General features: G+C 43.1%; 1 protein-coding gene across 3 annotated transcripts in view; it reads right to left on the minus strand.

The window, feature by feature from the left end:
• Window positions 1–398: 398 nt before the first annotated feature.
• The window catches only part of grk6 (G protein-coupled receptor kinase 6), a 49,463-nt gene continuing 27,590 nt past the window's right edge, over window positions 399–22,271 (minus strand). For all 3 annotated transcript variants that reach the window (XM_082549724.1, XM_082549725.1, XM_082549726.1), the window contains 11 exons: window positions 19,604–19,696; window positions 12,223–12,286; window positions 10,314–10,454; window positions 9,352–9,542; window positions 9,234–9,271; window positions 8,074–8,163; window positions 7,540–7,748; window positions 6,252–6,389; window positions 3,301–3,438; window positions 2,344–2,478; window positions 399–2,047 (listed from right to left, as the gene is read on the minus strand). In XM_082549724.1, the coding sequence (XP_082405850.1) occupies window positions 1,997–2,047; window positions 2,344–2,478; window positions 3,301–3,438; window positions 6,252–6,389; window positions 7,540–7,748; window positions 8,074–8,163; window positions 9,234–9,271; window positions 9,352–9,542; window positions 10,314–10,454; window positions 12,223–12,286; window positions 19,604–19,696 (1,288 nt within the window). In that variant the 3' untranslated portion in view covers window positions 399–1,996. The remainder of the gene's footprint in view (window positions 2,048–2,343; window positions 2,479–3,300; window positions 3,439–6,251; window positions 6,390–7,539; window positions 7,749–8,073; window positions 8,164–9,233; window positions 9,272–9,351; window positions 9,543–10,313; window positions 10,455–12,222; window positions 12,287–19,603; window positions 19,697–22,271) is intronic.

Consider the following 22,271-nt stretch of genomic DNA (forward strand, 5'->3'; position numbering starts at 1 on the left):
CAGGCGCACTAAAAGGTCAGCGGGTCAGGGGTCATGGAGGTCCATCCCATCACAGAGCACTTCCTGTCTGGTCTGCTGGGATACTTACGGAGCCATAATTATAACAGCTCAGTGCTCCAAATACAGACAAGCATCAGACTGAGAAACACGACTAGAGCAAAGTGTCAAATCATGTTTTCTTTTATAAAACTTGGTGAAGAAAGTCTTAAAAAGTGACCGTATTTTATGGTACAGCTTTAATTCTGGAGCCTGTAAGTCAAGAGGAGGGTTTCCAAAATCATCCGCTACGGAGGATTAACATAACAGCAGAAACAAACGGATGTTTGTGAGACTTTGGCGTCTAGTTGCATCTGTTGTCCTAAAGGTCGTTCTGCAGAAACAACATGGCAGCCAGTCTGTACATTCAGAGGTATTTCATTTTAATAGCTTAGAGATAGAAAACCATTGACTGTAACCGTCCAACTTCAGTCTCAGGGTTTGACCCCAAAGCTTCAGTTATTCTTGTCGTTTCAGTTTCAGAGTGACTGAGAGAGTCTGGACTGAGTAGAAAGAACCCAGAGCAACTGGAGGCAGCAGAAACCCTGAGAGAAACGCAGTGTGCAGCACTAAACACTGGGACGAAAAGAAAAAAGCCTCATTGTTTTATCTGCAGCGCTTTATATTTGGCAGTATGAGTCTGGTCTGGGAGCTACAGCATCAGTGACAGGATCTGGGTTTGGCGGGGGGTTGCAAAGCAGCTTGCACCGGCTGCCAGCACAGCCGGTTTGTAACATGACCCGGTGCACGTAGATCAGTGTGTCATTGGCCTACATGATGATTTTAGTTTCCTTCACAATCACACAAGCCTTCTCTTGTCTCGCGATATGCAACAAAATAAGTAGTAACTATTTGTGTCATAATTTTGTAGTTTAATTTTTACCAACTAATTCAGATTTGTGTCTTCAGTCATATACTTTCATCTTTTATTTAGATAATCAATCACAATCATTGTAGATCTTTGTGACATGTTGAGTTTCATTCATGCTGACTCTTGTGATTGAAACACAACATTTATGCCACTGAAGAAAAACAAAAACCTTTGGACAACCAGATGTCTTGGTGGGTAAACGAAACCCGGGCTGATGTTGTTATTATCAGGGGTTAAAGGTGGCAGTTTGGAAACTACCAGAGCTGGTGTAACAGTTTTCTTTGCTGCTGCTCTGAATTTCAGCCAGTACGTAATCATAGCTGCTTTCCAAACCTCGCCAGGATAAACCAGAGTGAGTGAAATGAAGGCACAATAAGGTGTGTTGGTCAATGCAGCTCTGAGTGACCAGAAGTGATTAAGGGTGATCATTTCTATCTCAGAGTTTCTGTTAAAACTGGACGGCTCATCTCCCATCACATCTGAAAACTGATATTTTACTGACAAGAGTGACTGAAGCTGCGCTGACACACACGAGGAGTCGATTGTCTCATGAAATCCATCGGAAAAATTCTGAAAAAAACCCAAATGTTCAAACCCTGAATGTCCCAGCTCGCAAACAAGAGAATAAAAAAGCGGTGAGGTTCGTCTCAGCAGGATGGAGGGCAGAAGAAGTGGTCACAGTTCACAGGCTGAAAGTTTCCCTGGACAAAGACATGGAGGAATGTTCGGTCCTCACTTCACAGTGCCCTCAAGCAAGGCACTTCTACAGCAGGCGCTTGTTCCAGTGGAGCTGCTTCGCAGCCAGAAGCAGCCCTCAGTTCAGTGTGTGAGTGGATGAAAACAAAAGCAAAGTCTTCCCTGGACAAATGACAACAACAAACTAAAAATAAAAGACAAAAAACCAAAAAAACCAGAGTTCATTTTCTGTCTCCGCCTCCTGATTTGAAACAGCAGATATTTCACACTTTTAAATAACATTAAACATTATGGCTATGATGAAAATTTACATTCTGACATTTAGATAGGACTACCGTAAAAATACAAATGTGCAAAAGTTGTAAACAAATCAGATGGTATGTGTGTGGTTTGTCACAGCCTGGTGGGCTCCTCGTCACTGTCGCTGCAGTTACCACAGCACTCCTGCAGGGGGAGGAAGAGAGCACCGATGTTACTGTCATTCACAGATGAATGCAGATCATTTTTCTATCGACTAAATTTTATTCATGTATTTGTATTGTATGTATTTACTGGTCTTTTTTGTTTTTTACCATCTTGCTGTTTTACCATATTAACTCCGCCTTACCGACGTCCGTCTGTCGAGTTAGCTTACACTACACAGTTTAGTGTACTTTGTGCTAGCTCACAGCTCGTGTGTGTTGATGTATGCTGGTAAATAAAAGAGCGGTGATGTTCTGGAGGTGAGGGAGGTTGCTCACATTTCTGCCGAACAGTCGCTGCAGGAGTCCCTGTTTGGGTGTCGGAGACGGCTGTCCTCTCCAGTCCAGGTCAGGAGGAACCGCCCCGTCCTGGTAGAAAACGTTGAGCTCTGTGAAACACTCTGTCTCGATCATCTGCCGAGAAAAACACAAAAATCTCAGAACCTGTGCAAAAACACGGGGCAGTTAGGAGTTTGTTCTTTTTACCACTAACATGGTCAAAAGGCTCGACTTGTTCTGGACAGCAGCCGTTAGTGAAGCAGGTGGCGACAGATCTGGCAGGTTTGACATGGCATGAAAAAGGGATGAAGGTGGGTTGCAAAGCAGCCTGGACTGACTTTATGGCCTCCCTGATTAAAGCTGTGCTTGATTTCTGTAACATGTTTTACATTTAAGACTGTTTTTCGAAAGAACAAATATAATGTTTGGTTACTCGTGTAACCACGGTTCTCTGGAAATTGAGCACTGCATCTAATTACTGGGGGAGTGTGAACCATCCTGTAACTTCCTGTCTTTGCAAGAACTCGTGTGCTGGTGCTTTTGGCTTGTTGAATGTACTTTCCTGTACTTAAAAAAATGTAATCTTATATCAATTATAATTTAATTAGTCCCATCTTCAGTCTTTTGAGTTCCTTTTTATGTTTTGTTCCATCTGTTATTTATGTTTTAAACTGAAATCTGCTCTAAAGGTCAGGCGACTTTCCTAACAGTCACCATTTTCTCGGGTGAACAGTGTGCGCAACGACAAAGTGAGGACTGTGCTTTTCCAATTAGGTATTTTTATCCTCCTCCTACGGAGATGGAGCAGCAGCAGCATGTTTAACATTTTCTCACTGCTGTTAGTCATAAATGTCAAAACCTCTAAATATCATGATGCGGATGATAACATCATCAGGAGAACAAATTCCTTTTCCTGCATTTTTTACAGCAGGAGTGTGCCGAGTGTGAGTCTCTAACCTCGTTTTGCCAGGGAATGGAAACGCTGCCCGTGGACACTTTACTGTAGAAAGACTCGTCCTTGGGCTCCAGCTCCACCCCTTTAACTGTGGAGAACTGCTCGATGTCCAACACGTCTTTACAGTAGATGGCCTGAGGCTGAAACACACAAACACACACAGCCGATAAGGTCGTCAGTCTCAGCAGAGACAAGTCCAAACATCTCCAGTTATCTGACCCCACGTTGGCTTCCTGCCTTTGCCATCGTTTCCACGTGCATCACCCCGTGTCTTCGCCCTCCCCTCGTCAGCTTACCTCCAGCACAAGTCTGCGTTTACCTTTTCAGTCTTCTTTGGCTTTTATTGGGAAGCTCCTGCTTCACCCTGACAGCGCCTTCAGTCTTTTGAGTTCCTTTTTATGTTTTGCAACCTGCCAGTTTGCCTCGTCGGTGGCCTCTTTTGGAGGCACACCTGAAGGGGAAAAACACCTTGAAACCAAACTCTGCGTCTCTTTGATTAGATGCAAGCTCGCTCTGTACCCGCCCAACACGAAACCTGCTGTATGGATCCTTCCTGTTACAGACGCCGTGCAGCAGCTTCACAGAAATCACGCCAGGGCCTCGGAGACGCACTCACTCACGGAGCTGTGGAGTGCTCTCATTGTACAGCCTCTCACTCAGAGTTATTATTAGATACTTGGCTCTCGCATTATCGGCTAACGCACAAAATCAGCGAGGTCGTCCCACCTGACCCCCTCAGAATCAGCTCCATTAATAGAGCCAGTATCTGACATCACACGCTGGAGGTTTTCTAAGCGTTGGTCCTCAGAGCAGGCAGAGTGGGTCAAACATTTGGTGCTTTTTAAGTCACTTAATCCATTTTTACATCTACATGAAAACTGCCTATGAAGCTATGAGGGTTCAAAAATGCAGAATAAAAAAATAACTGAATCTTCTTTTTTAAGCAGCTTCCTTTAGAGGTCACCACTGAGGATCATCTGCCTCCATTTCATCCTCCTCAGTCACACCGAGCATCTGCAGTTCCTCCTTTCTTTCATAAAAATGCATCAGCTGATTCTGAGGGTCGGATCAGGATCCGGTTGATCTTTTATGCCAGATGTGTCCAACTCCAGGCCTCGAGGGCCGGTGTCCTGCAGGTTTTAGATCTCACCCTGGGTCAACACACCTGAGTCACATGATTGGTTCGTTACCAGGCGTCTGGAGAACTTGTTGAGGAGGTGATTCAGCCATTTGAATCAGATCAAGTAACGACACAGAAAACCTCAAAACCATCCAGACTTAAGTGATTAAATTGATTTTATTACTTAAGTTAGTGCAGCCTGGCTTTAAGACGGACCTTTGTCTTTGTTTGGATCGGTGACGTGATTGGAGGCTTTTTGCTGCCTGAATAAAGTGAGCGTGGCTCACGCCGGGCTAAGGCTACGTTCACACTGCAGGTCTTAATGCTCAAATCCGATTTTTTTGTCTGCTCGTTCACACTACAAATAAAATGCGACAGCCAACGCGCTCTAGTGTGAACGCTCAAAGCGGCGCATGCGCAAAAGAAGACCTCACACACAACGCGCTCTGTACACCCAGAGCAAACCATATTGTTTCACTGATGGCCTTAATATAAAGAGTTCGGACTTCACGTTTCCCAATTTTTGCTTTAAGTTATTTTGTTATTGACATAATAATGTAAATAACCTAATAATGATCCTTATTGCTGTTTTAGAGGAGCGCTGCTTCAAAGGATAGCTGCAGATTTCTGTCAGAATCTGCAGATTATACAGAACAAATAAAATGTTCACGTTTCTCCAACGTTGTCTTTCCAACAGTTTCACTGACATCTACACTGGATGAACAGGAAGCGTTCGCGATGTCTTCTCCGGCGCTGATAATCGGCGTCTGTCTTGTGTCAGTGACGTAAAAGACGGATTTAATGGGACTTGACCATCAAACAGCAGTCGCTTTCTGAAACATCAGATATGTATCGGTTTCAGCACCACATACGAAAGTGACCCAGATCGGATTTGTGCCGTTCACACTGTCACACCATGGTCGGATATGGGTCGCATAATCGGCTTTGATGCGCTTTCGCCTGCAGTGTGAACGTAGCCTTAGACTGTGACGTTGGCTGACGATGCACAGACAGCTCTGATAGTTTTAACGGCAGAATCACAGAATCATCGTTGATCCCAGCGAGCCACATGACGTGACCCCAGAGATGTTACTGAGTTTGGTATTTTTGTGATATTTAATGTTTTGTTTCTTCTTGTGTATTTAGTATCACGGGTGGAATTAAATGTTTATTTTGCACTAACTCACAAGAATCACAAGTCCTTCTATAACGGTTTTATGTTTTTATAGATTTTTAATCACCATCTGTGGAGTAGGTGGCGCTTGAGTCATGTGATGTATGAAACACCTTTTGATTGGTTAGACGCTGTCGAGTCTAGTTTTTACATTTTCTTGCCCCTCCCCCTCGTCTTCACCTGTCGCTGACTGTTGTCAGCTGCTGTGTGCTTTGCTCCCTCATGCGCCTCGTTGTGTCATCACTCCCTCATCTATAAATAGTCTTGTTTGTTAAGACTTCTGTTTATGATCCCTGATTTGCTCGCTGCGTCCTTCCTGATTTCTCGTGTTTATTTTTGGATTTCAGGGTTTTTTTCCAACCTTTGAACTTTGTGACTTTGTACTTTTGAACCTTCCAAAATAAAGGCAAACTCTGTACGCACTGACAGATACAGATCTCATCATTTGTCTTCACTCGGGGAAACAAAAATGAATGTGTGACGGATGAAGAGTCTCAGACTTCATCTCGGGTCACCAACAAACCTGTTTTCAGGCTCGTACCTGAACGTCAAGTCACAAACTTGTCAACGACTCTTCAGAAGCCGAGTTTTGAGTTTCGAGTATCTACATGATAAAAATTAAAATCTTTTTAAGGTCGGTGTGCTCGCTCTGGACTTACATCAGGGATGAAGGGTGTCTGCAGCATGCCGGCCTCCAGCCGTTTGAAGTTGATGGAGCGGAAGATGGGATGAGCTTTGACCTCAGTGGCTCCGCCCCCCAGGCAGCCCAGCCTCTCGGTGGGATCTTTGGCCAGCAGCTGAGGGGTTAAAAACACAGCAGAGCTTTAGAGAAGGTGGAGAGTTGCTGCTTCAGGTCAGGCGTTAAAGCATCAGCGGTTACGCCTCAGACAAAAGTTGAGCCGGGTTTCATTTTCCACCAGTTTTTCAGAGTTTTAGCAGGAAGCTGTGTGTTTGTATTCAAAGCATGACGTGTCTGCGAAAAGCAGCCAAAGGCAAAGACTTCTGGATGTTTGCTACCCTCTTTATTAAAACGAAGCAGACACAGTGCCAGTGACCAGCTTTGCTTGTCTGGCCTCCACAGTCTCACGCATCGTGACTCTGATCTTCAGGAGGAAGTTCCCTCGTCTAAAGCTTGTTTTCCTAAGCATGGAACAGGTTTTCCTGAAACCCTGCAGTGAGATGACAATAATTTCCCATCTTTGAGCCGTGTGCACTCGCCCTCCAGGTGTCCAATTATGAGTCAGGATAAACTCAGACTACAGGTGAACCACAGATCTCACCTTAATCAACCTCCCACCTGACTTTCATTTAAAACAAGATGCAGGTGGAGATCTGACCAATGACCAAAAACAAACTGCAGTATTTCCTGTTGGGAGGTTATTCCGTCTTCTGTTTGTTAGCAGACTCAGCAAACATGGCTGAACCGCAGACGGACGATTCGCCGCGAAGACGGCAAACGCACACGTCTGCGTCGTGTCCCTGGACGTTTCTCTGCGTGAGAATTCGGTCATTTGTTTCGTCCATTCACCAAAATCTGGGACGATGTTTATAACGAGGTTTGTGATTTGGCCCTCGACCATGACGTGGTGCAGCGTTTTAAAATGTTTGCCTTTCACGCCAAAGAAGGCTGGATTCTGGGGGGAGACACACCCCCAGCCTCGTGGAGTTATGAGCTGACGTTGTCTTATGTTCGGTTCTGAGTCTGGATGAATGGGATGAATGTATCTGGGTACAGCTAATCTGGATCCACACGTCCTCCTGGATCCAGGAATATTGGACGATTACGAATAATCGCGGGGAGCAGGGAGATCTCGCCGCAACGTTTCAGCCACTCTGAAAAGCTGAGTCTAAAAACCGGAGTACGAAAACATCAGTCAGCTATACGATGGCGTGACTGAGGTGGCAGATGGGAGCTAAAGACGCCGAAGAGAAAGAAGTTCCACCCACCATTTTACAGAGGGACTTGGCGTCCTCGGAGAACTTGCTGGAATATTCCTCCTCCACCTCCCTCACCAGCCGCTCCACTTCCTCCCTCTTGATCTTCTTCTTCCTCTGCTGGAAAGGCGACTGGCCCTCGATCATCTCGTACAGCAGGCAGCCCAGCGCCCACCAGTCAGGGCTGAGGGTGTACCGCTCGTTTTTCACCACCTCTGGAGCTGGAGGGGAGCGAGGAGGCGGTGGGAGAGAAATTAGAAATCTGGATCGTAAGGTGGATGTTTGTACTACAGTAAAAGTACAATTACCACTTTGTAAAAGTCCTGAACTAGATAAACTGAGTACAAATACACAGGAACCAAATGTTTCCCAACACTCGAGTGTTAAGTGTAAAAGCTTTGTTACTGTGAAACGTCTCAGTGTTAAATTAAAGTTGGTAAAAACATTTAACGTTCCTTTGAAATGTGTTTGATGTGAAAGCACTTCATACTCTAGTGCAGTGCTCACATAAATGTACTTGCTCAGTAAAGGTCAGAGGTCACTTACACATGTATCCCACTGTTCCCACTCGTCCTTTGATGGTTTCTCCCTCTGGCACATGAACCGCTAGACCCAGGTCTGATATCCTGATGTGACCTGAAGACACAAATGTTAGCAACCATGAGGATAATCGGCTAATTAAAGATTTACTCCATCTACCCATCTGCTCAAAGCTCCCTCCTGTGGTCCACTCGCTCTACACAGGCCCCTGTTTCTGACTTCTTGAGACTTTCAGTCACTGGTGATTCAACTGTAGACAGTTTTGTGGGCCTGCCGCTTCTTTTTTCCTCCACTTGTCCAGCATATCTCAGTATATGTTAGCATGCTGAGATCAGTTTTCAGCTAACAGCTCTATGAAAAGCGCCTTGCTTCAAAATGGCATTAAATACCTTCCAGACTGTCATTTTTATTGCTTTATCTAAATAAATGGAAACAAATTATGTTTTTGTGTTAGTAACAAACTGCGAGTTCTTTGCAAACGTGTCTGTTATGTGGACACAACACTGGTTCATCCCTTGAGCTCTTTTTAAGATTGAATTATTGAAAAGTCAGAGTTAAAGTGGTCCAGGTCTGAGCGACTCTCAGCGAGCTGGAGAACTATTGTTTAAAAAACTTTGAAAGTGACAACAGAGTCTGGCTCACTGTAAAGAAAGGAGGGGTGGCTCAGGACTGTGTTTAGAAATCATTCCCATTGAAGGCTCAGATTCATCGAACAAACCATCAATCATCAAGTTTTTGCAAACGGAGAATCTCAGATTTAGACTTTCATGGCGTTTGTCTTTAGCTTCAGTCACTCTGTTAGTGATGTCAGCAGAGACTGGCGCTGCCTGAGGAGAGTTTCCTGGAGTCAGAGCGCCCTCTGGTGTTTAACAGCAAACACTGAAACTGCAAAAGTGAATCTTGGAGTGGAAGCGGAGCTCGCGTTAACCATAAATGCTTTTTAATCTGTATTTGAGTCAGATAAATATGACTTGCTGCTTCCCGGAGATCTTTAACAAGGCCTCATTTTCACCCTCCTCCCCCCCACCTGCCATATTTTTATTTTTCCAAACACTGACTGGAATTACTGCAAAAGTTCATCGTGCAATGTTACTGAAAGACGTGCAGAATTAAAGATTTGATGATGTTTGTGGTGGCGATATCTCCTCCTCGGTAATCGGACTCACCGTGGTCGTCCAGCAGGATGTTTTCTGGCTTTAGGTCCCTACGCAGAAGATAAAGACACGGAGAGTGAGCAGAAAGGCAGGAGCCAATGAGACGAGAGGAAGGTGTCCGGGTGCTCACCTGTAGACGATCCGCTCCCGGTGGAGGTCCTCCAGGCCGCAGCAGATCTCCGCGGTGTAGAAGATGGCTCTCTTCTCATCGAAACCCGCGTCACCCATGTGATAGATGTGAAACTTTAAATCGCCGCCGTTCATGAGAGTCAGCACGAGGCACAGGGCGTCCTTGGTCTCGTAGGCGTACGCTAAACTCACCTGGAGATGGACAGGAGTCGTGTGTTTAAGCATTTGGAGCTGGGAGTGATTCATGGACTCTTCTAGGGCGGCTTTGCATGATTCACACAACTTTCAGCCGTTTGTGACTAAATCGACGAGCTGATCTGAGAGCTGCTCTAAAGCCCTGAGGTTGTTAAGCAGTATGCTGCAGCTGCTTACACACACACTGCCAACATGCTCACCGAGGCTCCGGCTCTTCATACACACATGTGGATGTTAATATGTGGAATCTGTAGGCAGCCAATAAGATCTCTGACACTGAGAGGTCGACTGACTGATGCAGGGGAAATGCTGTGGCTGGTTTTCATTTAGGATTTAAACGTATTTGCAACGAGGACGTTGAATTGCATCAAAAATGTGCGCACTGTCCTCAGATGCCGTGCTGCAGAGATTCTGAGTTTGTCGGCGCCGTCGACTGTTTTCTTTTGAAAACTGTAATCCTTTTAAGTTTAGTTCAGCATGTTCTGTTCTGCACACATAAACACAAAAACCTCGTGCCAAAGATTTCCAAACTGATTAAGATGTGTTAATTAAAGCCGTCTGTGAGTTTTCGCATTAAACCCCGGGAGACGGTGTAGGCCCGAGAGCCCGGACGAGCCGACTGACGGCCGTCCAAATCATATAACAGCTGAACGAAGTCCATCTGGTGGAGAATCAAACCACAGCAGAGACGCTGCAAACCTCAGCGCTGCCTTTTAATTACTGCCACCGCGACGATCCCTCGATCTGAAGCTGAGATGAGATACTTACTACAAATCTGCTGTTGACTTTCTCCAGGATCTGCTTCTCGTTGAGGGCCATAGACTCTCCTTTCCTCTTCTTTATCCTCTTCTTCTCCAGCTTCTTGCAGGCGTACATTTTCCCCGTGGCTCGTACCTGACAGGCACACACCTGCAGAGGACGGGGTGGAAGAAAAAGGACACGTTAGGATCCCTGAAAACATCATCATTTAAAAAAGAAAAATTTAAACCAACAAAACTATGGAAGCCCGTTTCCACCACACACAAAAAAGTATCTATAACTCGAAATTTCGAGTTATTTTCTCAAAATTTCAACTTATTAACTCAAAATTTTGAGAAAATAACTTGAAATTTTGAGTTATGGATACATTTTTTTTTAGTGGTGGAAACGGGCTTCATTACAAAACCTCGCTGGAAACTGACTGAAAAAATCATGAAAACTAAAAAAAATCAAACTATTAACTGCAGCAAATGAGGAGGAAACGAGTTCACGTTGGATTCTATCACATAAACACACAGTTAAAGGAAACTTAATGTTTCAGCTGTAGTGACTTTTGTGAGGCAGCAGCAGTGTTAAGGTAAAGAAACAACTCACTACTGACAGGCTGAGAAACACAAGCTGTGGTAAAACAACCACATTTAAGCTTTTTCTTTTTGACACTGCAAATACAATTATGTTGTATTTGTTACAGTGACAATACACACATGATGGTTATCTTATCCAACATCATTCAGAGTGAAACTGTTCGACGCAGAAGAACCGAAACAAACCCCGGGTTTTGTTCAGATTTTGCCAAACTGTACCAGAGGAATGGATTTAAATCAGACATGCTTCATGGAGCTTGGACGCGGATCAAACATTGTTTTTCTTTCTGGAGAATGCGCGGAGGGTGGTGGGATCTTTGCGGTTTGTTGCTTCATTGTCTGCTCTGCTTGTCCCTTTTATTAACTTGTACAAACTTCAGAGGAGAGCATCCAGCTGTGTGCAGTGTCCTCCTCCTTCTGGTAGTATCAGTGCTCAGATCATCCTCTGAGCCTGGAGGTAAGATTTGCATGGTTTCATTAAATATACTGAAGTTACTGTACAAAAGCAATCAGCTGACTCTGAGGGGGTCAGATGGGAGGCACTGAACGACCCCAGAGCCCCTCATGCAGGTCAAAGACGGTCAGAAAATGTTAGCACTCCGAATTGCCGTTGTGTATCACTTAAAGGTGTCCCCTGTTTTCTCCTCACCACGACCTTCCTTGTGGTTCCAGTAAATTCGACTCACCGTGATCTGAACCGACAAAACTGACCCTGACTTAATGTCCCCTGTTATCTCATGACCTGATGCGTATACGCCTAATCAGCTATCAGTGTTTGGAATTAAAAAAGACTCGTCTCATTAGACGAACAGAGGGCACAGAGACACCATTCAGTGGTGTGTAACAGGATTTAGATGCCTCCGATAAAGTCCTTCATTTCAGGGGCCAAAGAAAAGATTGTGTTAGGAACACTGAACTCTTCTGCACGATTAGACCGTTTAAAGGTTTTAATGCATTTGTTTTAGTCTGACCTCAGTGAACAGCACACATTTCTCTGAATCTAAATGACTGGAACGTAACTGACAATTTTTCCTTCTGCCCTGTGTTTCTTTGGCCAGTGTTAGGATCCACAAACTCATCTACAGCCTCTGATTTCTTAACGCTTGAGATTAAATCCAATAAAAACATGTCTTAAAGTCTAGAACTTTCTGACTTACCAATGCATAACTTTTCATTCAAATCTTCACTGACCTCAAATGAGGGCAGAGCCTCTGAACTTTTAACTCTTGTAACTTTACCTGTATATACTGTAGCTGCCCAAGAAAGATTGTTTTAATGACATTATGGCAACATAACACATTATAATTAAAGTAACAAAAACTTTCAGTACTCACCTCTCCAAAACCACCTTTTCCTAAAACTCTGTACTGTCTGAATGTATTTTTCGTCACTGGTTGCCTGTTTGACAAAGAGAGAAACTCACTTTAATAAACGTCCAGTTTAAAAACCAATGTACACGTGTTTAGAAATGAAATGACATGAAAAAAGGATGTTTAGGAAAGCTATAATGATGATATAGCTGAACCAGTTTAAAACCAGTTTAAAACTTGAAAGAAAAGCAGTGTTAAGTCTGCTCATTTTCCCTTTGTTTGTTTGTTTGTCTCCAATCAAGAAAAACAAAGAATTGCAAACAAACTTTAACTTCAGACACATACGAGCCGTATACATGTTACACGAAAAACAGCCATGTTTCTTTTATTACTTTATTTTTTTTATTATTTGTTAAGAGATAAAATTAGAGAGGTAGCCAGCTAACTGCTACTATGGTTATCAAACAGTTTGTAGGCTACTATTAGCATATCGGCTATCATTAGTTAAAAGAAACCCAGTTTTATCTATTAGAGCCTCGCTAGCCTGTTAGGAAATTGACTATGAGGAGAAAACTGTTTGGTCAGATGTTCAAGTCGTGGAGATTCTTTGTTTGGTTTTATGGACCAATTTTAACTTTTCGTCTTTGTCTAGCCAATGTTGGCTAATGCTAGCATGAGTGCTTATATAGATAAATTGCTAAAATTTCATTTGTTTTCTAATTGGATGTGTCAATAATTTTTTTGTTTGATTTTTTTTGTCCTCATAGTCTCTTTGTCAAAGGTAATGCTAATTAGCTATTAGCTTGACATCAGATGCTAGCTATCAGTTAGCTATATAGTCAGTTTTCCTGGGGAGTAGAGAAAACCACTGATATTTGGTTTTAATCACCCATTGATAACTTGAATTAACAGCTATCATCTAAACTTTGTTAGAAGTGATCAACACTGAGTGTCTACTTAATACATCTGATTTAACAATAATCCATTACTTTGGTTTAATAAAAGTAGATTAAATAAGGCTACGTTCACACTGCAGGCGAAAGCGCATCAAATCGGACTTTTTTGACCCTATGCGACCCATATCCGATCATGCTATGACATTGTGAACGGCACAAATCCGACCTGGGCCACTTTCATATGTGGTACTGAATCGATACATATTTGTTTTAGAAAGCGACTGCTATTTGAACGGTCAAGTCGCATTAAATCCGTCTTTTACGTCACTGACACAGGACAGACGCCAATTATCAGCGCCCGAGAAGACATCGTGAACACTTCCTGGCCATCCAGTGAAACTGTTTAGAAGAAAACGTTGGAGAAACGTGAACATTTCATTTGTACTGTATAATCTGCAGATTCTGACAGAAATCTGCAACTATCCTTTGAAGCACCGCTCCTCTAAAACAGCAATAAGGATCATTATTAGGCCAAATGTAAATAACAAAATATCTTTATAACTTAAAGCAAAATTGTGAAACGTAAAGTCAGAAACAAGTCTTTATATTAAGGCTATCAGTCAAACAATACTGTTTGCTCTGGGTCTAAACAGAGCGCGTTGTGTGTGACGTCTTCTTTTGCGCATGCGCCGCTTTGAGCGTTCACACTAGAGCGCGTTGGCTGTCGCATTTGTAGTGTGAACGAGCAGACAAAAAAAATCGGATTTGATCAAAAAATCGGATGTGAGCATTAAGACATGCAGTGTGAACGTAGCCTAAGTGTCTTGTTTTGATCTTCAGGTGACCGTTACTTTAATAATGACTTATTGTGTGAAAACTATAAGATACCAGCAGCTCTGCATGCCACCTGTTTGAACAATGCAGTGGTTTGAAATACAGTTTTTCTGTTGACAGACAGTCGTTGGTAAATGGATTGCAGAGAACCGCACACTGTTGTAAACCAGCACCACTGATCTGGACCCTCCTGGGATCAACACTCTCATCTCATCAGCCCTTTTGGGCATTTTGGTCATCCAACCGGGTAATTTAAATGGACCCTGGGGCACAGGCTCATTAAACCTGATGACTCATTTACTGCTTAATGAGCCATGGGATGAAAATTCTCCTATTTCTTTTTTCACATTTGCATTTTTTAATAATTGGCATTGGTTTTGTATATTTGCATTAAGCACATGTGACATCCTTCGTGCTTTTATTGGCAAATTTCTCTGCCAACAATCATCTGATGTATTCAAATGGAAATCACAAGGAATATGGAAAGTTACTAGCAACAAAAGCACCACTCTCTCTGCTGCCCTGCATATTAAAACGTGCAGTAGCCCTCACTTTTAATGTGTTAATATCTTTTTATTGACAGTGTTGGAACAGACTCTAATGAAACTCAAAGATTTTCTCCATCTTTCTCTTTAGGCTTTAATAGCGTGTGGACTGATTTCTATGTGATAGGTTGATAAAGTCACACTGATGCTTACGTCCAATTCCCTTTCCTAATTTCCCAGCATCAACAATGAGCAACACTAGCTAGCATTAGCTTACAAACAACACAACTCCACATACAGGCGAAAAACAATCACAGATCCAGCTTCTGATTTAAATTGAGACACAGCTAGCTAACAGGGTGGGAAGCAAATAATAAATTATTGACATTACTTTGAGAGCCAGTTTCCCCGTTTAGGTTTCTTCACTCTCTCTGACTGCACTCCTGCATCATCAGCTGCTTACTATCAGCCATTACCCAGCCCTGCTAAATCAGCCCCATTAGTCTGCGGGCGTATTCTTCTCTTGAGTTAGTCAGTCTGTCTCGTTTTTCCAGCAAGAGAGCAATCTGCCTGCATGAGAGAAGCTTTTAAGAAGTACTGACAGGGAAAAATTACTTTCCTTCTTGTCGTCACGTCTGACACTTTTCTCTCCTTACTTGAAGCACAAAGATTTTGTTCATCTTTAAGTTCACCAATTAAATCCAAATGTCAGATTTGTTTTGTCCCTTTGTGTCTTTTTGCCTAAGTTAATAAAAGGCAGAGATTCTGAGGTTTATTCAGATTGTGACTTGGTAGCTTTAGTTGAACATTTACTCAAATTTAGGCTTATTTATCAGTTTCTGGCCTCTGATCAGGCTGGAAGAAATTGAGGTATTATGTTTTATAATCTTGTTGGAGACCAAAGGCAAGATGAAAATACCATAATCTCCATTAGGCATTTAATTATTTTCTATCTGAATAAAGTTTAGATTGCTTTACTTTGGTTCTTAGCAGTCCAAGATGGGGAGTGTCCCTGTTGGATAAGACTATAATCCTTGTTTTTGTTCTGATCATATTTCTGAGTTAAACTGCAAGAAGTCATTGAGTTTTTAATGCCAGGCAGACAGAAGTACAGGGAGGACTCTTTCTTTTCAGGACTAAATGAGACATAACTGGCAGTCATTAGTTTATTTCTATAAAGAGGTCCAAGGTCTAAGCCCTGTGGGACCCCACACGCTATCTTTAAGTGATGACGTGATGAATCCTGCTTCCAGGCCCAAATTACTCTGTGTTTATTAAGGCTGTTGTGTTTTTAAAGCTCAGTTTTTAAAACCTTACGATGTAACTCCAGCCCATGCAGCAGTATATGAATGACTAACCTCGTATTGTGGATGGATTATCTCAGTTGTTCTCCTGGCTGAAGTTTGGTCCGTTTACAGCATCCTGCCATGCGATTGCATTTGTCCCTAACCATCGGGAACTCTCACGTTAACTTTTATCAAGTGGAAAAAAGCATTCCAGCTTAACTGTGTTTATGTTATGCTAACATAGCTGTGTCGCTAGCCACCAGGTAGCACAACATTATATACCAGCTCGTCCAACTTCAGTAACCCTACAAACGTCACTGCTGTTTAGTTTTCTGTCTTCATTTATGTTGGAAGTGATAGCAGAGCTGTACGTTTGAATGTTTCAGAAATCTCTCAGTCAGAGCATGCTATCTCATGTTTAGGTGCAAACTAGCGAGCTAACTTCCTGCTAACTTCTAACTCCGTTAAATTTCATAAATCCTGTTTTCATGGATGCCTGGATGTTAAGCTTAATTGTTACACCTGGTAAAGCAGCAACGCTGATCTTTTGAGCACAAACCTGACTATAATTCTTTTAGCCTTGCTGAGCAAAACAACTTCAGGTAAATTTTTTGACTACACTGAGCAAATCAGTGAATTATATTTCCGAACTATAAATGAGCTAAATTTTCTACTGCCCTCTTAGAGTGACTAAAAATGACATGCAGCTTTATGTAAAACAATTTCTTGGCTCAAGCTGTCTCTCTGATAACTGCGTGGAGACATCTTGAATGACCACGACTTTAATCTCTGTCAGTCATCAGCACGGCAGCCTGGCTTTACTGCTAAAAGAGAACTTCCACTTATGATGCTCATTTCTCATGATTTTGCCTCATTTAAAGGAAGGAATTCAGAGCTAGTCCTTGAAACTTCAGTCGATGAACTGAGAAGTTTGAGGTCAACAACCCTCCGCAGTTCCCGGAAAACCGATCACGCTAAACCCTTTAAAAAACTGTTAAACGGCATGTGAGGCTGGAACAAACGAGACTTGTGTTTTATATCTGCTAAACGTGGATCCCTGTAAGATTCCCTGGTTTCCCAAGAGTGTTGTTTCTGCTAATCCATCATGAGCAGAAGTTTAAACAATGAAAGCAAAACAGTCTGCAGGATCCAGAGTTTGTTTGCGGCATCGCTGAAGTTTTCAAAGTGGAGACTGGGAACCATCAGAGAAGCAAACAAACCTGACAAAACTGCCATTATGCCATTGTGTGTCGGCTTACTCCACCACAAACAAATTAACAAAGCACTCATCAGAGCGTGCTTACAGCTGAATACCAGGAATCAGGACCCTGGTGTTTCCTGGGAATCCTCATCAGGAGAAGTCCCTGTGGGAAGTCTGGATTTTGGCTTGTGGATATTTTTCTCAGTGTTGAAAGAAGAAACTATTTCTTCCAATTACTCTGTGTGTTAAAGTGGCAGCGCAGTCATGTGACAGAATATCCTAAGGGAAAAGTTAAGGTCGCCAGATGTGACCTTGAGTGGTTTCACTGCGTCCTTCGAGCAGCTGCAGGTCGCTTCATAATTAACCAAACATTTCTAAGGAAGCCACACTGAAATCTTAAAAAAAACAAGTGTGACACACAAGACTAAAGAAGAAGAACTTCTTTCATTGCTGGTTCACAAAGATTTGCTTGATCTCAATTCTCTATAAACAGCTTCCCTTTTACTTTTCTTGCAAATGAGCGATAACAAATTAATTAAATACAAATGTGTGAGCCCTGCCACAGACTTGTCCAGTATGGCTGCTGTGATAGGCTGCAGCCCTCCCAAAACATGAACTGGTTAGTGGAAAAAAAAGTAATTTTTTATTGTCAAATGTTTCTTTTTGCCAAACTGCAGTTCGTTCATAGACCACCAGGGGGCTGTGGCCCACACTTTGAGACTAGGGCTGGGTATCGTCACTGATTTCTAGAATCAATTCAATTCCGATTCACAAGGTCCTGAATCGATTCGATTTAATTCGATTCGATTCGATTTAAATCTGGGAAATTTTGACAGTCAGAAATATAATTCAGATCAGTACATTTACATATTTTTGTATCAATAAAAAGGAAGCTGACACACGCAAGACTTTATCACAGGTGTGAGCATCACAGCAGAGGCCTTTGTGTCAAAGTAGCTGAGATTAAAACACAGAAAAACATGTAGGTGATTTTCCTGGCCTGGGATTTTATACAAATATTCTGCAGTACATCAAAAACGAAAGAAAACCATTAATTAATGAACATTACCTCTGACGTTACAGTGGTTTTATTAGAGACACGGCTAAGCATTTTGCATTTTGAATAATTAATAATAGTTTAAATTTGTTCAGTATTGAACAGCAGAAATGAGGTTTTCTTTTCGGAAGAATGTAAAAGGGAAAAAAACAGCAGCCGACAGCGCTGTAAGCAACAGTAGACTTGTGCGTAACAAGCAAGCGAATAATGAAGAAAGGGAAACTGTTCTTGAAGTTTTGTGTATTTTATGTTCAATATAGGTATTTGTTGTGCCTGAAAATGAATAAATAAATGAAATGAAATGAATGAAGTACAGAGAGAGGGAGAGAGGGAGAGAGGGAGGGAGAGAGAGAGCTGTGCATCGCGGTGGAAGCAAAACAGTAAAAGTCAGAGTGAATTCATGACGATGTTTATGTGAAGCGTTTGGATCTTCTTTAGCTGCTGGTTCGGTCAATATTGTTTGGAGAGAGATCAAACTAACAGCTTTAGAATCGGCGCATAAAGGGCGTGAACACAAAGCGCGGACCCGCCGACAGATCAGAATCAGCGAGCTGTCGGCTTTCAGCCCCGACCGTGAGAAAGGCGACATCTAACTGATTCTGATCCGCGGGTCGCGCTGTGTGTTTAAGTCTTTGTGCAGAATCCCTGTACCTGCTCTCATTTACTGTCTTAACTGTTTGGTGGTTCTTGAAATTTTGTGAGATGTCACCAGAGATTCTGGCATTTCGGGCAAAATAAATTTATATTAAAAAATCGATTCAGGATTTTAATGAATCGATTTTACGTTATCCAAGCCAGAATTGATTTTAATCGATGAATCGATTATAAAAACCCACCCCTATTTGAGACACCCTGCTGTGTCTATTTTCTGGTGTGATTTAAAAACGATCTACAGCGCCATCTGCTGTGTATAAAAACATGGACGTCTCTTTCAGCCAACCAGCAGGGGCCGACTGCTTGATTTTTATAGGAAGTCCAATTGTTTAAGTACTCCCTGTGCCAGGAGCAGTTGGGTTTTTTCTGCTCTAGGATGTGTACGATGTCACAGAAGCCACACCCACCTTCAAACCTCAAAGAATCCAGGAATAGAAAAGTGTAGCTGAAGGTGAATCGCTGCTCTTGCTTCAGGTATTTAGGAGTTGTTTGCAGGACACGTTGGAGCTGTTTGGAGAGATTGTCATCCTTTGTTTTTCTGTAAACCTGTTATCGCTCAGCACAGCTCTGTGGAAGCGTTTATCTCTTATTTCTGAAGACGTGATTAGACGTGATTAGACACTGCTCGGTCACACTGCATGATTGAGCAAACGCCCTCGGGTGTTGCTTGAAATTCTGCAGAACCCCCTGTAGGCTGTCTGTTCGAGTAGCTACCCCATAGTATTCAGCAGCAAAGTGAAACATCCCCATTGAGCAATTTCCAAATCAGATTTTTAAACGTGTGACGGTGATTTTGTTTGTAAAGACTGTTCTCACCCCCCCGGGGAGATTGAAGGACACTGATGAAGCAGCTGAGCGTGTTCGTACTGGTCCTGTGGAGGATTTAGTGCCTCTGAATGTGCCTGAGTTATTTTTTTTAAGTTGAAAAAGTTGCTGCACACAGAGAGCAGAAAGAAAGAAGGAGAAAGTCGGTGTTTATGCTTAAATGTTACCTCTCCAGCCATTTCCACTGGAGGAACCTGTTGTAGTACATGCTGTCGAGGTAGTCTGCGAAGGGCGCCATGCTCAGGTAGTCGTGGATCAGTCTGGAAAACACACAACACAACAGCTGTCAGTTTCACACTGAATTCAGCTTCATCACTGAGAGATCTCCGATCATTTAAGTCATTTAAGTCAACAATCTAATTATTTCTGCGTCTCCTGTTTGCTGTGACCTCACTGGTCTCGTTGGGTTAAGGTGAACCTCACACTGGACTCAGGAAAATGAAGGATTTTCGGGTATTTTATTCCCTTCATGTGGACACAAACCCGCCGAGTTGAACATGACTTTGTTGTGAGTTGGGATGTTCCTGGTGACACTTTATTAGTGATTAAACGACTCAGAGGGGCTCAGAGCAGAGCTAATGGTCCTCCACATCGAAAGAAGTCAGTCCATGCTCAGGACACTGAGTAGGACACCTCCCAGCAGACCCCTACTAGGAGGAGGGACATGCTGCAGAGATGATATAACATGTCTGGCTTCAGAGTCCCACACTGTCTCTGCGGAGGAGCTGGTGGAGGTGCTGCTCCATCCTGCACTCAGATAAGCAATATGGACGGATGGCTGGACAACGGAGAGATCTCAGACTAGTCGAGTCATCTAAAAGCCAGACAAAAAAAAGGTACAGTGCAGACTAACTCTGTGGCGAGGCGTGGTCTGTGATGCTGCTGCAGGTGAGATGGACGCACCTGCACGGCATCTGCAATCACCTCGCCAGTGCAAAAGGCTGTGCTGTTGTCATTAGTTTTGTTGTTGTTGGTATGTGTCCGGCTGTGAGCTGCAGCCAAGGTGTTTGAGTGTACAGCAACCGTTAATAAGATGCTGCAAAGCATGCAAACATCGCTGGGTCTGTCGTGGTTTTATCACAAACCCGTTTGCTTATTTCCTGTTTTGGATGCTCCTGAAATCCTGCAGGTCTGCCAGTAAACCTCCTCTCTTGCACACACCTCTTCTTCGGTCATCAGTGTCCTCAATGAGACTTTGCTTCGATGCACAGGCTTTTTAAATTACAGCGTTAGCCATAAATGTTTCATCCTTGGGTGCCCTGTATGCATCCTGCAGGAAGCCTCCGGTGGACGTTAGAGGAACTGCAGGTTACCCTCAGGTGGGCAGCCACAGAGTGACCCACACAGAGCTTTGAATGGTCTACTGTCAGCTGTAAGTTGACGCACGATGGCTGCTTTACATTTGCAGTTCAGAGATCGCGGTGTTGATTTTGCCTCTCTGCGCTGCATCACGCCTACGCAGCGGTGAAGAGGACGTTACTCAACATGTGAGTGTTGTTAGCACACCGCATCAGAGAAGCAGCATTAAATGTATTCATATTATTTTTACAACCTGCTCAAGTCAAACTTTTTAGTTAGTTTTGTTTTACGTCATCTGCAGCCTGACAAACAGCCACCGATACTGGAGACGTTACAAAGACTCAGGGCTTTAAAATGAACCTGTGATTATTGGAATTTCATTGTCACGCATCTCTCTGTAGTGCTGTCGGCTCTTTGCCTCACATTCTGAAGCACCGTGAGGCGACTGTTGTTGTGGTTTGGTGTGATATAAATAAAACTGAATTGAATTATTGTTGCGTAACAAAAACCCCAGAAACACTCCAGCAAACGTTATTAGACGGAGAACTCTTCGGACGTTTGGTCCTCCTCTGGGCCAATCATAACCCCTCACACACACAACACTCAGGACACAAGTTTGAAAAAACCGTTGACTTTATCACCTTCTAAAAATCGACGCTGCTCTGAACTCTGACTTCAGTTGGACTCGAGCCTTGTGACTTTTAAAGACTTCGCACGGGGCCGACATCAAAGCCCGGCTGCCGGTTTCTCTGCAGGGCCCTCGATGTTTACCAGAGATATTTCTGGATAAGCGCTAACGCCGACACCCTCGACACAAAGGGATGTTTTATTTCACGCAGAATGGATAAAGTCTGTCATATCTGCACAACTGAATCTCTTATATTTGACATTAAGTGGCAATTACTCTGCCGCGCCTACACAAACAGGGCATTGTTCAAACAAACGCCGATTCGTTTCCAAGCTCATCACACGCTCGGAAAACCTGCAGCTTCTCAAACGTAGATGTAATCACATTTTCCTTCATGTGTCCATAAAATGAAGCGTCTGAGTGGGAAGATTCTGGGGGAAATCTTTTTTTGTGATGCAGAGACAAAACGCACATCACTGCCCATCCACAGAGTCGGGTTAAAGCCGCAGCAGGTGAAGCAGAATATTCCAGATCTTGTGATATTCCCAGTAAAGTGAAGCAGCTTGGACTTGAGATAGGATCTGGATGCGGCACATTCATCTTTCTGTCTGACGCTGCTCGTCTTATTTTGTTGGAGTCAGCTGTTGGTGCCGTTACTCGTGTGTTTGACCATCATCAGGTAAATGCTGACGCCACAAACGAGTCCTAGAGTTCAAAGGCTTTTTGTGAGAAAGCATGAACAAAGAGAGCAGCTGTTGTAGTTTAAATATTTCGAGGTAAAAGAATACATTTGACTCAGCTGATTTAATTTATTTACCCTGAAACGGAAACTGTTTCTTACTCCAGTTTGTAAATGGTGCTGTGGGGATCCCAGCTTTACTCAACTGCAGTGAAAGGGAAGGTTAAAA

Source organism: Aulonocara stuartgranti, assembly GCF_965226115.1.
Source record: "Aulonocara stuartgranti genome assembly, chromosome: 10".
NCBI lineage: Eukaryota > Metazoa > Chordata > Actinopteri > Cichliformes > Cichlidae > Aulonocara > Aulonocara stuartgranti.